The 17,022-nt window shown below is 41.0% G+C and overlaps 2 protein-coding genes across 3 annotated transcripts in view; one reads left to right on the forward strand and one right to left on the reverse strand.

Moving 5' to 3' along the window:
• Positions 1 to 17,022, reverse strand: part of LOC127505683 (NACHT, LRR and PYD domains-containing protein 12-like) — a 312,016-nt gene that overhangs the window by 127,176 nt on the left and 167,818 nt on the right. The window contains exons 11-12 of the mRNA XM_051881370.1: positions 16,212 to 16,382; positions 5,500 to 5,670 (exon numbers count right to left, since the gene is read on the reverse strand). Coding sequence (XP_051737330.1) covers positions 5,500 to 5,670; positions 16,212 to 16,382 — 342 coding nt within the window. The remainder of the gene's footprint in view (positions 1 to 5,499; positions 5,671 to 16,211; positions 16,383 to 17,022) is intronic.
• The window catches only part of LOC127505699 (protein adenylyltransferase SelO-like), a 136,785-nt gene that overhangs the window by 93,881 nt on the left and 25,882 nt on the right, over positions 1 to 17,022 (forward strand). The gene's annotated exons all lie outside the window — the stretch shown is intronic.

The following is a 17,022-nucleotide window of genomic DNA, read 5'->3' on the forward strand; positions in this document are numbered from 1 at the left end:
ATTGTCACGTGATCTGCTATATTATTTACGCAAATAATAGCAATGTGGTATAGTATATAATATTACTATTATAAATAAAATGCAAAGTACAAACAAACATCATTCATTTAAAACTGGGAACTATATTGGAAGCAGTAAATCATGTAATTTTAAAAGACATTAATATTTATAATAACGCATTTTAAACAAATAAAGTCACTACGGAATTATAATCAGGCGCTAAAAATACTACTCATTTAAAGTCTGTTAAACCAATGGGATCGTAAAAATGTCGTAAAGGAGACCCGATGTCTGGGGGGACTCGATTTCTCACCACACCGTTTCAGAAATAAAATAAACGGTAAAAATAGGCAGTGAACATAAAATTGTTATAAAATGGGCGTGGTATTGTGGCCCACAACTTGTCTCTAATTGGTCAGGCAGGTGCGATAGTTCTAAATCATAATAATTCTATTGTAAATAATAACAGTTATAACTTATAGTTAGTTATTTAGAAGTTAATGTGTTTATTATTTTTTTCAATTTTTATAGTTACATATGTTAATAAATAAATGCTGAAAGTAAAGTAATATGTTAATAAATTAACTGAATAATAATATTCAGTTTTATTATTGGTATTAATAATTATTTCAATTATTATAAATAGTTGAATAAGTTAATAAATAAAATAATTTGAGTCGTTACATGTTTATTATTATTATTATATTAAATTTCAATAAATATAGATACATGTAAATATAATCCACTTAGAAGATCGAAAACTATCTTCTAAAATCATGGAGTGGACCTTCGAAGTCTAGTCTCATCATAGCAGACCAGGTGAAAGGCACAGGACATTATGAGCTACCTGGTCGTTCTATTTTATTTAACTAAATAAATTTAACAAAATATATGTCCAAATAAAAAAAAAGACTAAAATAAATGGAGAATACACAGGAGGCCACTAAGAAGATCTAGTTGCATTAATGACAAGTGTTCACAAGGAGGCGCTATAAACTATGAATTAAACACAACACCAGGGTCTCCTATGACAGAACCAATGGAACTACTAGAATATAGAAATATGTGAGTCAGTAAATGGGCAGTGGTTAGTGGTCTGGACAAACTCTAACTTATCAGCCGTTATTACCTGTCATAACATCTAACAGCTTGCAGTTAAAATGATGTTCTTGTCTCTTCATGCCCAAACACAGTCTGCATATTTAGCCACAGTAAGATGCTCAGATCAGTTTGGTCTGTTTCCAGTCTCACTGAAACCCAGACTGTTAGTGTTTGTTCAGACTGCTAACATCCGCATATTCACATAACAGTTGTTTACATAAAGTCCACCAGACAAAAAAAATTGCTGAATTTATTAAAATGTGTCACACCACGGTCTGTCCAGCAGAGGGAAACGGAGAGCACAAGACCTTCCACAACTTCCTCCTGACTTCCTGTTCATTATTAGCTCAATGATATCACCTGTGCCTGGCTTGTTAGTGTGTGTTTGTGGGCATATATAAGACCTGCATTTGTTTGTATCTTTGCTCAGTCTTGAAGTTTTTCTGACAGATCTTTTGGCCCTTGTTTGGATTACTGTGAGAGACTTTTACTCGGTCCCTTTGACCTGCTTACTTGGAAACTTTGCTTTATGTTTTGGACATTTTTGCCTTGTGGATCTGTACCTTCTTCAGCCCTGCTTTTGGTGCTTAATTTTTGTTTATTCAAGAAGGACATTAAGTAAAGACTGTTTGTTTTTTTCTCCAATCCTGCCTCTTGTGATTCTCTGCAATTTGGGTCTAACCACTACACTGTGGTATAGTGGTTAGAGCATTGGGCTACCAGCAACACATTCTGGGTTCTAGCCCCGGTCGTGACAAAAATGACCCTGTTCAAAAGTTTACATACCCTTGATTCTTAATACTGTGTGTGGTTACCTGGATGATCCACGACTGTTTTTTTTGTTTTGTGATGGTTGTTCATGAGTCCTTGTTTGTCCTGAGCAGTTAAACTGAGCTCTGTTCTTCAGAAAAATCCTCCAGGTCCTGCAGATTCTTCAGTTTTCCAGCATCTTCTGCATATTTGAACCCTTTTCAGCAGTGACTGTATGATTCTGAGATCCATCTTTTCACACTGAGGACTATTGAGGGACTCAAACACAAGTATTAAACAAGGTTCAAACATTCACTGATGCTCCAGAAGGAAACACGACACATTAAGAGTCGGGGATGTAAACTTTTGAATTGGAAGAACAGAATAAATTGTACTTTTTTTGTTTTCTGGGAAACATGTTAGTATTAAGAATCAAGGGTATGTAAACTTTTGAATGGGGTAATTTTGATAGCAGAATTTATTTTTTTGTCTTGTGGACTTTATGTAAACAACTGTTATGTGAAATAGTTTATTAAGGACAGTACTAAATAAAAAATAACATGCAATTTTCATGATCCTTCTTATTTTGTTAAAATGATTCACATTTTTGCAGATTCTGCAAGGGGTATGTAAACTTTTGAGCTCAACTGTATCTTGTTGATTAAAATAATGTAATTTTGTAATTTCATGTCACTTTCAGTGTATATTGGATGTTACACCATCAACATTGTAATCAAGCAGCACAATATCTAATCAATACCAAATCAATTTTCAGCACTTGTTTTCATGGGTCACAAATAGAAGAATTTTACATTATTCATCAGAGAGTTCAAGTCCTCTATTAGATCATTGTGGAAATCTGATGACATCTGTAATTCAAAAGATCAGACCCACAAAAAGATACAAACAAGAAACTGCTGTGAAGTCACACACATGACAGTGTGATCTCTGTGTGTCTCTGTGTCTTCAGTCTCTGTTGACTGTGTGACTGTGACGTCTCTGTAGCGGCTCACCATCAGCTGATCCTGAGGAAACTGGACTGACGTCTGAATACTGAGAGTCCTACAATAAAACACACAGACAGACACATATGGAGAATGAGACATTACTGCTGACACATCACATCAGTAAGTCAAAGTGACGATATCACAGATCATCATCTCAGCTCGTGCACACTGTGTGCAGCTGAATTCATATCGTACAGCATCATCGACTGGGTAGAACTATTATTCCAACCAATAAAGACAGATTCATGTCTGTGGTTGTGAAGCTGTTTCATAGTCAGGTTAGAATTGAAGTCAATGACAACGAGGCTGTGAAGGACAGATTTAGTCTTTTCAATGGCAAGCGCTGTATAAAGGTCCTAGATCATGTAATTTACACAAATCACAACTGTTGTAAAGAAACACAATCATAAACATACAACTTTTGACATCATCACAGGTTTCAGGTTCAATTATCATCTTCCAGGAACAATCATATTTCTTTACTGATAAAGGACGAGCTAAATAAACTTATTGTCGCATCAAAACCAACCACATGTATACTAGATCCCACACCCACTAAACTAAGTGTTGCTCCCTGCAGCAGGAGAGTCTATTCTCAATATTATAAACTCCTTTTCTCTAGATCACAACCTGAGACACTTGAAGCTGGAAGTTATTAAACCTCTCATTAAGAAACCACAACTAGACCCTGATGAATTAGCAAACTATAGACTCATCTCAAATGTTCAGTTTATGTAAAAAAAAAAAAAAAATATTAGAAAATTTTGTGTCTGTTCAATTATGCTCCTTTCTGCAGAAAAAAAATGGTATCTATGAAGAGTTTTCAGGCCCCATCATAACACAGAGATCAGAAATGACTTCTAGAATCTGACCAAGGCTGCATTTCACAGTTTAACTTGAACTTAGTGCTGCGTTTGACACTACAGATCATGATATTCTCTTACAAAAGTACATTTGTATTCAGCATCAGGCTTTAAGATGTTTTAGATGTAACCTGTCTGACTGCTGCTACTTTGATTGTTTAAATGAAGAACAATAAAGTAAAGCACTGTTACCTCATCCTCTACAGTTAAAGATCTGGGTGTAATATTAGAAAGTAGCTTGTATTTTGAAAATCATATTTCACATGTTACCAAAACAGCATTCTTCCACCTCAGAAACATTGAGTTACAAAACATGTGACTTGTTTCTGATGCAGAGAAGTTGGTTCATGCATTCATGACCTCAAGGCTAGATTATGTTTATGTACTACTAGATGATTGTCCAACAAGCTACAGTTAGTCCAAAATGCAGCTACTAGAGTTCTTACCAGGTCAAGAAATTATGATCATATCACAATTTTACCTTTGCTACCTGTTAAGTTTCGTAAGGACAATAAAATACTGCTACTTAAGCCCTACACTAACCTTTAACTAACCCTGTCTTGTATTACCTTAGAGCTGTATATTTTTGCTATATAGACATTACTTTTTTCAGAGGATGGATGGATTCCCCTGATGAGTTTGGAGTTTTTCTCTCACTACTAATTTTTGTTTTCTTTCACACAGTCACCTCTGGCTTCTTGATTTTAATATCTGAAACGTGCATTTTCTATAAAGTTTGAAATGATGTTTTGTTAAAAGTGCTATACATATAATTGTGAATTGAATAATAGAAAAATTCGAACATGGTCTCCATTGCTGATAGATTAATAATAATAGTAAATATTAAACAACTCTCACTTTGTGACTTACACACAGAGACACTGTAAGAGATGAAAATATTCATATATTCATAGATCAGTCACATCACACAAGGAGGCCTGTTACAAAAATTTTAAAAACACCAGGCTAACTTCTATTTATTTCTATTATAGTTGTTAAATATATATAAAAATCTACTTACAGTTGTGATCTAGTGTCTCCAGTTTATAATGTGGATCATTCTTTAGATCAGAGAGAAGCTTCACATCTGAATCTTGTAGTTTATTCCCAGACAGATTCAGTTCTATCGTGTGTGAGGGGTTTGATCTCAGAGCTGAAGCCAGAGCAGCACAACCTTCATCTGTGACTCCACAATCCTCCAACCTGTAGAGAACAATGACGCTGAGTAAACTGTGTGTAAATGAACAGTTTATTAAAGATTGCAATAATGTGTGATGCGATTTAAATCTAGTGATAAGCAATGCCAGATAAGTTCACACTACACTGTTTTATAAAGGACTGTTTATGCTAGTTTTACATGAACTTGAGGTGAAACAGTTAAAAAACAATGGATAACACTAATAACTGCACGCTATGAAGCATAAGTTAAGCATTAGAAAATAGTTAATTCATCATTTATAAGCAGTTTATAAATACAGCTATAAAATTAATTAACTGAATATTTATTTAATGTGTAAGTATCACTTGTAATTTATTGTTTAACTGAGTGTCTATGAATCACACATAAAACTACTGGTTTTGGTTTTCTTGGTCAAACTATATTTTTACATAAAATGAGCTGTTAATAAAATATATTCAATTTTCTCTTATTTGTGTGGATGTAGTGTGAAAAAATTGATCATTGAGTTAAAAAGTTAAAAACTATTACATTACTAATAAAGAATATGTTTACAAGGACAAATATTTATGTGATTATGTGATCAGAGTGATGATCTTACGCCAGTGTCTCCAGTTTACAGCGAGGATCCTCCAGTACAGCAGAGAGCAGATGAACTGAATCTCCTAGTTTATTCTTAGACAGATTCAGTCGTCTCAGGTGTGAGGGGTTTGATCTCAGAGCTGAAGCCAGAGCAGCACAACCTTCATCTGTGACTCCACAATATCTCAACCTGTAGAGAACAATGACACACTCTTCACTCTCTCAGTTCAGATCAACAGGTACAAGTCACAATTCTACACAGACTATTAAATATGCCTAAATTTCCATTGGAGATTTATCACAGTCATAAAAAATCATAAAGAAATTAAAAAAGATTTTCAACACCTGTGCTTCAAAAATCAGTTTATAATGGAAGTTTAATCATAAGAGAGACACAGAGGAAAGATGATCTTCATTTGTTGTTTGTGATTATTGTATGATCCACTGATGGGGCAGAATGAGGGGTGACAACTAGGCTATAAGTGAAGATCATGGTAACACACTAGTAATGACTCAAGTATTCGCAAATCCTTCAGAAGGAATTACTAATTATTTGGATCAGTATTTCTAAAGTGAAAAACACAATAACTCTCTAATAATGACTGAAATCATTGTAAGCTTTTGAGGTTTTTGTGAGGTTTTGGATAGTAATTCCTTCTGACAGATTTAGCAACACTATTAAGTCATTATTAGTGGGTTACCATGATCTTCACTTTAGAATTAATTACACATTATGAATTATTCACATTAATAATGAGCTATATAGTATAGGGATGTGCCCGAAGCCGAATACCTTATCCGGAAAGGCACGAATAACAGCTTAAAAACGAATAATGAATAATTCTGCTGAATAATATTCAGCTGAGGCTGACACTGTCACTCCTCGTGTTTGCTGGATAACAGGTGAGCCAGAGGAAAGCACGATATTATACATAAACCTCTAAAATCACTACGCAATATGTGAAGTGAATGAGTGTAAACACTATGAATGAAATGAGCACAAATCAAATATCCTTGTTGCTTTTGCCTCTTCGTGTCTCTCAGAAATCAGAGCTTGGCAAGAGTAAATCAACTAAAACACTACATCATACACATTCTACTATTTAATGTGTATATTTAAATTATATAAACCTTGTATGAAATGATACACAAATGAATGGAATAAGCACAGCAAGATCACAAATCAAACAGCCGCGAGTCTCTCAGAAACCAAACCAGCTCTCTGTCAAGAGTATCTTAATAATCACCTAAGATACACATACATTTTCTACTTGATATGTCTATTTAAATGTTTTAAACTTTGTATGACATGATAGGCTACATAATGCTCTGTCTCACTCTCTCTCGGAGACTGCATTTGCAGGTATATTCAGTATAATTTGTTCAGATTTGCATGCATAGTAAAAGTTTTGTTTCATTATTACAGCATATACTTTTCTTCTTTATTTACATCGAAAGAATGGAAGTGAAATGTGACAACATGCCCCGTAGGTGGGGCACATTGTAACATGACCATATGACATCTTAAAATGTTATCTGATCTAATGAAAAAAATATGCAAGACAAAGTAAAACATTCTGGCAATATAAATACAATTATGAACTTTTTTCATATAAAAATGTGTTTTTTTAAATAATTAAAAATAAATTAATTTTGGAGTTTGACAATTACCGCACACAAAACCATACAGCATAATTTAAAACAATGAAACTGATGCATAAACACATTCAGACATTCTCTGAAATTCAGAAATCTTTGGAAATTATTACTGAGCATTTATTTAACAATAGCAAAACCAAAAAAATAGAACATTTCTTAAGTTAATTTTTCTTTCAAAAAATTCTCAAAATATTGTAAAAAATTGTTTTTAAAAATTGTAAATAGGTTAACAGTAAGTTCCCGTATTATATACAGGGAAAAACTGAAAAAGCTCTTACCAGACATTTTATGTGATTTTCACAGTAAAATGTTGTAAATTTTTACAATTTTTAGAAGTAAAAAAGACAAAATCAATGTATAATTTACAGTCAAAAACTGTAAACTGATATTCCCACAAAAAAGTAACACTCCACATTTGAAAGTATTTTGTTTAAATAATCATGTTTCTTAATAGTTTTGTTATCAGTTATGTACATTAGGGTTTATGTTACAGCTTCTGTTGTTTAATGAACGTTTATTGCATTATGTAAGTGTTGTGGGTTACCATGATGGTGTTTTGCATTTGCGTGAATGACTCTGTGCACCTTTTTTATATTAATTTACTTCAGCTCTTGGAATATGGAATAATAATAAAATAATTATTTATACAGTTATTTCCTTATTTATGTTTTTCCACACATTTATTCATTTTTTATTTATTTATTCATTCATTTCGATTTTTATTTATTTCCACTTTTATTTTTTTTATTTATGTAGCCTATAGGCACGCGGCAGCCGCGCTCATAATGTAAGCAACGCGCATGCAGTGCGTTTTCCAGGCGCATCGAGATGAAAAATCGTCTCGGTTACGTATGTAACCCTCGTTCCCTGAAGGAGGGAACGGAGATGTACGTCAGTAGTGACCGACGAATTGGGATATCGCTAGAGAGCCCTATCAGCTTCGAGTGAACTACAACAGGCCAATGGAGTTGGCGTGCGATATTTGCATAATGCGCACCGCCCCCGCCAGGTGGTATAAATAGGGGAGCAGATGCAATCGCACTCTGTTTTTCGCTGAGGAGACAATCTAGTCCGCACTACAGCGAGGGTACAGCAACTGTGGCGACGGGACGTACGTCTCCGTTCCCTCCTTCAGGGAACGAGGGTTACATACGTAACCGAGACGCCCTGGGACTCATACGCCAGGGCGATGGCGTCCACTATCCAGTGGGCCATCCTCTGCTTGGAGACAGCCTTTCCCTTCTGCTGGCCTCCGTAACAGACAAAGAGCTGATCTGAGGTCCTGAAGCTTCGCGTTCTGTCCACGTACAGGCGCAGAGCGCGGACGGGACAGAGCAAAGCTAGGGCTGGGTCTGCCTCCTCCGAAGGCAGCGCTTGCAGGTTCACTACCTGATCTCGAAAGGGAGTGGTAGGAACCTTGGGCACATATCCAGGTCGGGGTCTCAGGATAACGTGAGAGTCACCGGGCCCGAATTCCAGGCATGATTCGTCAACCGAAAATGCGTGCAGGTCCCCTACCCTCTTGAGCGAGGCCAATGCAACCAGGAGGACGGTCTTTAGGGACAGTACTTTTAACTCGACTGATTGCAAAGGCTCGAAGGGACGACCCCGGAGAGATGTAAGAACCAGGGTCAGATCCCAAGAGGGTACAGAGGGGGGCCGGGGAGGATTCAGTCTCCTCGCCCCCCTCTGGTTGAGAGGAACACCATTCGACGAATAGGTTCCACTTCAGCGCATAGAGGTTCCTCGTAGAAGGAGCTCTAGCGGAAGTGATGGTGTCTGCGACCGCTTGCGGGAGATCACTCAGAACCTCCACGTCCCGTCCAGGGACCACACATGGAGTTTCCACAGGTCGGGACGCGGGTGCCAGAGGGTGCCCCGTCTCTGAGTCAGGAGGTCCTTCCTCAGAGGAATGGGCCAGGGAGGTGCTGTCGCGAGGAGCGTGAGGTCCGAGAACCAGGTCCGAGTGGGCCAGTATGGAGCCACTAACAAGACCTGCTCCTCGTCCTCCCTGACTTTGCACAGGAGCTGTGCGAGAAGGCTCACTGGGGGAAACGCATATTTGCGTAGGCCCCGGGGCCAGCTGATTGCCAGGGCATCGGTGCCGAGCGTGCCGCCGGTCAGGGAATAGAACAACTGGCAGTGGGCAGTCTCCGGGGAGGCGAACAGATCTATCTGTGCCTCGCCAAAGCGCTGCCAGATCAGCTGGACCACCTGGGGATGGAGTCTCCATTCGCCCGGAAGCGGAGGCTGTGTGGACCACAGCATGCCTGGACACTTGTTCGAGGGGAACTCCAGCCCGCAGGAACGAAGGGTCCTACCACTTGTTGAGAGTGCGATGGCAATTCGGTGTCACGGGGACACGGAACGTACTGCGCTGCCACGCCCATCTCGGGACCCGGCCGCGGAGCCAGTGTTGAAGCGGCCTCATATGAAGCAATCCGAGCGGCGTGACTGCGGCTGCGGATGCCATATGCCCCAGGAGCCTCTGAAAGAGTTTCAGTGGGGCCGCTGTCCTGCGCTTAAGCGTACTCAGGCAGGTCAACACTGACGGGCGACCGAATCCAGTTCCATACCGAGATAAGAGATCCTCTGCCCAGGGGAGAGTTTGCTCTTGTCCCAGTTGACCCGAAGACCCAACCGACTGAGGTGAGCTAACACCATGTCCCTGTGTTCGCACAACTGCTCCCGCGAGCTGGCCAGGATGAGCCAGTCGTCGAGGTAGTTGAGGATGCGAACGCCCTGTTCCTTGAGAGGAACAATGGCCGCCTCCGCAACCTTCGTGAAGACGCGGGGCGACAGGGCCAGCCCGAAGGGTAGGACTTTGTACTGATATGCCCGACCCTCGAACGCAAACCGTAGGAAGGGTCTGTGACGAGGTCAGGTCGATCGCTGCGAACCAATCCTGGGGATGGACGCATTCGAAAATGCGCTTCTGCGTAAGCATCTTGAATGGCAGCCTGTGAAGGGACCGGTTCAGGACACGCAGATCCAGGATTGGCCGTAGCCCACCGCCCTTCTTTGGTACAATGAAGTAGGGGCTGTAGAACCCTGACTTCATATCGGCTGGAGGGACCGGCTCGATTGCATCCTTCGCCAGGAGGACAGCAATCTCCGCCCGGAGAACAGGTGCATTGTCCAGGGACACCTGAGTGTAGTGGACACCCCTGAAGACCGAGGGATGCCGGGCGAACTGAATCGCATAGCCGAGTCTGATAGTGCGAATGAGCCAGCGGGACGGGCTGGGGAGCGCTATCCAGGCTTCCAGACACCGAGCCAGCGGGACCAAAGGCACCACAGACGCACCGGGGGTGGGGCAGCGAAGCAGAGTGCTGGAACCCGACTCGGACGGCGCAGCGGCCCGAAGTGGGGTCAGACTCTGCGAGGTGACAGTGTGAATGGGAGACGGCTGGGGGGCGGCCTCGACCATCACACTGGGACCTGCTGGCGAAGTGAGAGTGGGCTGCGAGTGGCAAGGCGGAGCCTCGCGCGCTGACAGCCACAGTCTCTTGTGACCTGGAGGATTGGGAAACTGCTCTTTTTGTGATGAAGTGGGTACCGCTGGACTCCGGAGAGCCAGCGGCGGGACAGACAATTTCACAAATTCCCCCCGGCCCTCCTCCAGGGGTGGGAGAGACGATGGAGTCCTCTCCCGAAGAGCAGGAACCTTCCCCTCCAGGTCGCCCGTCTCAGGGTCGCGTCTTTCTCGACCTCTTGCCACCTGGCTTGGCCTGAGCGGGCTGGGCGCCGCGTCCGCGACCGGCACCCTGCTGTTTGGCTGGTGTTGGCTGCTGCTTCGCCAACTTAGCAGGGGCGGAGGACGACGCAGGCGGGCGCCCTCGGCGACGAGCGGGCTGAGGCTGTGCGGCCGGCGGCGGGGTGGAGGCAGCAGCGGACCACCGGGGCAGGACGTGTTTAATAGCCTCAGCCTGCTTCTGGGCGGCAGAGAACTGCTGGGCGAAGCTCTCTACCGCGTCGCCGAAAAGGCCGACCTGTGATATGGGGGAGTCCAGGAAACGATATTTGTCGGTATCCCTCATATCAGCAAGAGTCAGCCACAGGTGGCATTGCTGGACCACAAGCGTGGCCATCGCCTGACCAACAGAACGTGCCGTCACCTTAGTCGCCCGGAGGGCGAGGTCCGTGGCGGCACGCAGCTCCCCGAGCAGCTGCTGGTCAAGACCTCCCTGGGGCATTTCCATCAACGCTTTTGCTTAATGAACTTGCAAAAGGGCCATGGCATGCAAGGTGGAGGCAGCCTGTCCGCAGGCTCTGTAAGCTTTCTCCGTCAAGCCTGACGAGAATTTACAGGCCCGGAATGGGAGACGCGGCTCACCGCGCCAGCCAGAGGCCGTTGGACACAGTTGCATCGCAACAGACCTCTCGACTGGGGGAATCCGCGTATATCCCCTAGCCTCCCCGCCATCCAGGTTGGTGAAGGCGGACGAGGGACCAGGTCTCGCACGAACGCTATAGGGCGTCCGCCAGGACCTGGTCACCTCATCGTGCACCTCCGGGAAGAATGGCATCGGGGCGGGGCGCTGGGGACCAGCACGGGCCACCCCAAGGTACCAGTCATCGAGCCGAGAAGGTTCGGGACACGGTGGAGGGTTCCAGACGAGCCCGACCTTCTCGGCAGCCCGGGAAAGCACAGCCGTCAACTCAGGATCAGGCTCGGACAACGCTACGGTCCCGGAGGGAGGTAACGCAGCCGAGTCCTCACGCAGCCGAGAACTCCCGAGGACTCTTGCTCACCTTCCGATGCCGCGATCGACATGCAGTCATCCGCCGGTGCTCCGAAAGAAACGGCTGGTCGCTCCGTAGAGGGACCAGCACGCTCAGTCGGCAACACCACCGGTTGCAGTGAGGTAGAGGGGACAGGGGCCCGCGGAGCGGCGCTCGGCGGGGAAGCCCTGACCGTGATCCTCAGATCACCCTGCCTATACGCCGGCGCACCGTCACGCCGGCCGAAGCCAGAGAAAACGGCGGCACGGGGCATAGGGGAGGGGACCCCCGCTCCCTGAGAACCAAGGAACGAGAGTCTCGATCTCAACACTGCAATAGTCATGTTCCCACAGTGAGAACATGAACTATCCACAAAGGCTGCTTCAGCGTGCTGAACGCCCAGGCACGTGATGCAGCGATTGTGGCCGTCAGCGGGGACCAAAGAACGACCGCATCCAGTAACGTACAGACGAAATGACATCTTGAAAAAGACGCAGGGTTCGTCTGTGAAGCTCTTTTAGGAGGGGAAAAATTCAGCTCTCTCGTGCTGAAGCACACAGGGAGTGTCACGATGTGTTCGGGTACACCACTCCCCGAACACAACGGAGGAACCGGCCCAAATCGCAACAGACACAATGCTGGGAAATGGAAATTGTGTGCTGTCAAAACAGCAGTTGAGAGCTTTAAGCTCAGGCTCCTCGGGAAGCTCGCGACCTTGCTGAAGTGCCGTCACACCAACACAAGAAGAAGTAATTTTCCTTTTTTTTCCTTAGCTTGAAGAATTCACTGAAGTCTGAAAGCTGGAACATACTAGATGGCTCTGAAGCGAAAGACAGAGTGCGATTGCATCTGCTCCCCTATTTATACCACCTGGCGGGGGCGGTGCGCATTATGCAAATATCGCACGCCAACTCCATTGGCCTGTTGTAGTTCACTCGAAGCTGATAGGGCTCTCTAGCGATATCCCAATTCGTCGGTCACTGTTGACGTACGTCGAACGTGACTGACTGAAAGGGAATCTCAACTTTTCAGAATGCCGCAAACGCACCGCAGGTCATGTGACAAGAACGCCACGGAGGGACGGTCCATCATTTTTTCCCCCTCCCAAATTAACAGTTGAAAAACATGGGATGATGCGAATTATTCTGGTTTACTCTATTAATTATTCCTCCGCCGCTGGTTTACTCTATTCTTCCCCAGTTCACCGACTCACTTACTTTCATGTATTTCGGGAGAAGTGGATGAATTAGGGCTGGGTGATACAGCTAAAAAAATTATCACGATATAATGTTTCATATTGATCGGTATCGATAATTATTGAAAAAAATGTATTAGAAAAAAATGTTTGAATTTAACCAATGCATTTTTAATTAAGGCAAACAACAAATATTTTTTTAAACAAAGCAAAATAAAATGTAAACAAATTGTTCTTATATTTTATATGAAGATTAAATAAATAAGTGTTAAAGAAACTTAGAGCTGCACAATTCTGGATAAATTGAGAAATACTGTTTGTTTCAAACCGAGATCACAATTCTGAATGACAACTAAATGAAATAACATGTAATTTACTAGAGGTTCTGACAAAATATGAATTACTGCAGTTTATTTTAAAATTTTAAATATATTTGAATTAATTATTTAAAAAAAAAACTGTTTGGATGTATGATTCAATGACATGCTCATAAATACTCGTTTCATTACTTGATGAATCAGTGTATTTGAAAGAATCTGTTGAATGAAGCTTCAACGTCAAATACATTTTTAACAGTCACTTGTCGCCACCTGGTGGTGAAACAATCGATAAATGCGTCATTTTCAGCGCGTTCAAGTTTCTTTCAAAAGCTGATTTGCTCTATTTTGGTCGATAACATAGACATTAGTATGGAAGCCCGTTTCCGCCACTAAATAAAAAAATAAAAAGAGTAATTGCGACTTTTTATCTCAGAATTCTGACTTTTTATCTTGCAATTGCGAGTTTATATCTTAGAATTCTGACTTTATATCACGCAATTGCGAGTTTATATCTCAGTATTCTGACTTTATATCACGCAATTGCGAGTTTATATCTCAGAATTCTGACTTTATATCACGCAATTGCGAGTTTATATCTCAGAATTCTGACTTTATATCACGCAATTGCGAGTTTATATCTCAGAATTCTGACTTTATATCACGCAATTGCGAGTTTATATCTCAGAATTCTGACTTTATATTACGCAATTCCGAGTTTATATCTCAGAATTCTGACTTTATATCACGCAATTGCGAGTTTATATCTCAGAATTCTGACTTTATATCACGCAATTGCGAGTTTATATCTCGCAGTTCTGACTTTATATCACGCAATTGCGAGTTTATATCTCAGAATTCTGACTTTATAACTCGCAATTGCGAGAAAAAAAGTCAGAATTCTGACTTTATATCACGCAATTGCGACTTTATATCTCAGAATTCCGACTTTATATCACGCAATTGCGACTTTATATCTCAGAATTCCGACTTTATATCACGCAATTGCGACTTTATATCTCAGACTTCCGACTTTATATCACGCAATTGCGACTTTATATCTCAGAATTCCGACTTTATATCACGCAATTGCGACTTTATATCTCAGAATTCCGACTTTATATCACGCAATTGCGACTTTATATCTCAGAATTCTGACTTTATATCACGCAATTGCGAGTTTATATCTCAGAATTCTGACTTTATATCACGCAATTGCGAGTTTATATCTCAGAATTCTGACTTTATATCACGCAATTGCGACTTTATATCTCAGAATTCTGACTTTATATCACGCAATTGCGACTTTATATCTCAGAATTCTGACTTTATATCACGCAATTGCGACTTTATATCTCAGAATTCTGACTTTATATCACGCAATTGTGAGATAAAAAGTCAGAATTCTGAGATAAAAAGTCGCAATTACTCTTTTTTTTTTTTTTTTTGTGGCGGAAACAGGCTTCCATACATTAGTGTTTTATCTGAACGATAAACTTTTATCTCAGTACTTCTGTGATAACCTGAATATTTGTAGCACAGAAATAATGATACTGTGTGATTGAAAGCACTGTTTGTGCAGTTGTTAATACCGACATGACAACTGCTCTCTCAAGACGAACTTTGAAGTTAATCAACTGTAAGACGTAAGGAAACCATGAAACTGCCACACTGACGAGCTGACATGTGCTTTTTTATTCACATTCTCCTCGTCACCGGCAGGTACAGCATTAATTTTCATGTGTTTGTGTGTTCTGATCTCATGTGGCGATTGCGCATCTGAACTCCACAGCAACTTGTTTGCGTGTCACTAGTAGCGCGTCTGTTTGTGATCCAGGGTCGGAGCGAGCTTGAGAGTTGTTCATGCAACCGAACTTCATGTCTGTTTACATTTTAACGCATTTAAGTTAAACTATATTGAGAGTTATATCGAACATTTTTTCTATCGTTATCGATTAAGACATACCGTCGATAAATATCGATACCGTTTTATCGCCCAGGCCTAGGATGAATTCACATGTTGTAAATCCAACAGATCCGATTCTCTGTACGGCGCAAACTAACATGGCGGCGCCCATCGCTCATTTAGCTCAACTATCGCGATCGTTATAAAGGTGTTTAAACTGCAAAACACATCCACTTGCACATATTTGACAATCGGAATTTCAGATATTTCATGCTATAGTGAACAAATGTGTGAATATTATGAATAAAAAAGGAAAAATGAAATAAAAGCAGACCATCAGTCATACAGCGCTGCAGTGTGTTACGTGACAAGCAATGACGCGTCACCATGGAAACAATAAAGTGATAAGTTCTAAATAACGGTCGCCTTGAAGAACTCAGGCTGGGGGCTCAGCAAAATATTTTAAACTTAATTCATGTGGAACTGATGTACATTAAATCATGTAAATCCAACACACTTTTTTTCAGTGCATTGTTTTCTCTTTTTTTTTCAAAAATAATTCTTTTTTCAAATAATAATCACTTCTAATTTTTTGTTTAACTGAGTGTCTATTAATCAAACATAAAACTACTGGTTTTGGTTTTCCCAGGTCAAACTCTCTCTCTCTCTCTATATATATATATACATATATTATACAGAAAATGAGCTGTTAATAAAATATATTAAATTTTCTCTCATTTGTGTGGATGTAGTGTGATGGTTTGTTTGGACTCCTTCAACAGACACGAAAAAAGGAAGAATTTAACAAGCAAATCTGGTGATCATTGAGTTGAAAAGTTAAAAATTACATTACTAATAAAGAATATGTTTACCAAGGACAAATATATTATATTGGGTATATATTGTGATTATCAGAGTGATGATCTTACCACAATATCTCCAGTTTACAGTGAGGATCCTCCAGTACAGCAGAGAGCAGATGAACTGAATCTCCTAGTTTATTCCCAGACAGATTCAGATATCTCAGGTGTGAGGGGTTTGATCTCAGAGCTGAAGCCAGAGCAGCACAACCTTCATCTGTGACTCCACAATCCCACAACCTGTAGAGAACAATGACACACTCTTCAATCTTTCAGTTCAGATCAACAGATACAAGTCACAATTCTACAGACTATTAAATATGTCAAAATTTCCATTGGAGATTTATCACAGTCATAAAAAATAATAAAGAAATTAAAAAAGCTTTCAACACCTGTGAGTAAATGATGACAGCCTTTTCATGTTTATGTTAACTATCCCTTTAAATATGATCTAAATTAAGAATTATGACAACACTGTTGCTGACAATAAATGTACCATGAGGTCCTACTGGACATACAGTGAGTGTTTCTGTCTTCTGCAGTAACACTTTATAATGTTCCGTCATTAATGATTAACTACACAGGAGCAAATGAGTAACACATTATTAACACTCTAATAATTACTATTAACTAACAAGAAACTCTGATTAATGAATTAGTAAGTAATAGCGCTCAGTTGAAGATGGTAGTTCACTATTAGCTAATCAATAACTACTATTTTTTTCATACCTTCCAGAGAACTACTAAGAACTACTATATACAGGTTAATAATTAATGTGAATAATGCATAATATATAATTAATTCTAAAGTGAAGATCATGGTAACACACTAGTAATGACTCAAGTATTTGCAAATCCTTCAGAAGGAATTACTAATTAT

The sequence above is a fragment of the Ctenopharyngodon idella genome, chromosome 23 (genome assembly GCF_019924925.1).
Source record: "Ctenopharyngodon idella isolate HZGC_01 chromosome 23, HZGC01, whole genome shotgun sequence".
Lineage (NCBI taxonomy): Eukaryota > Metazoa > Chordata > Actinopteri > Cypriniformes > Xenocyprididae > Ctenopharyngodon > Ctenopharyngodon idella.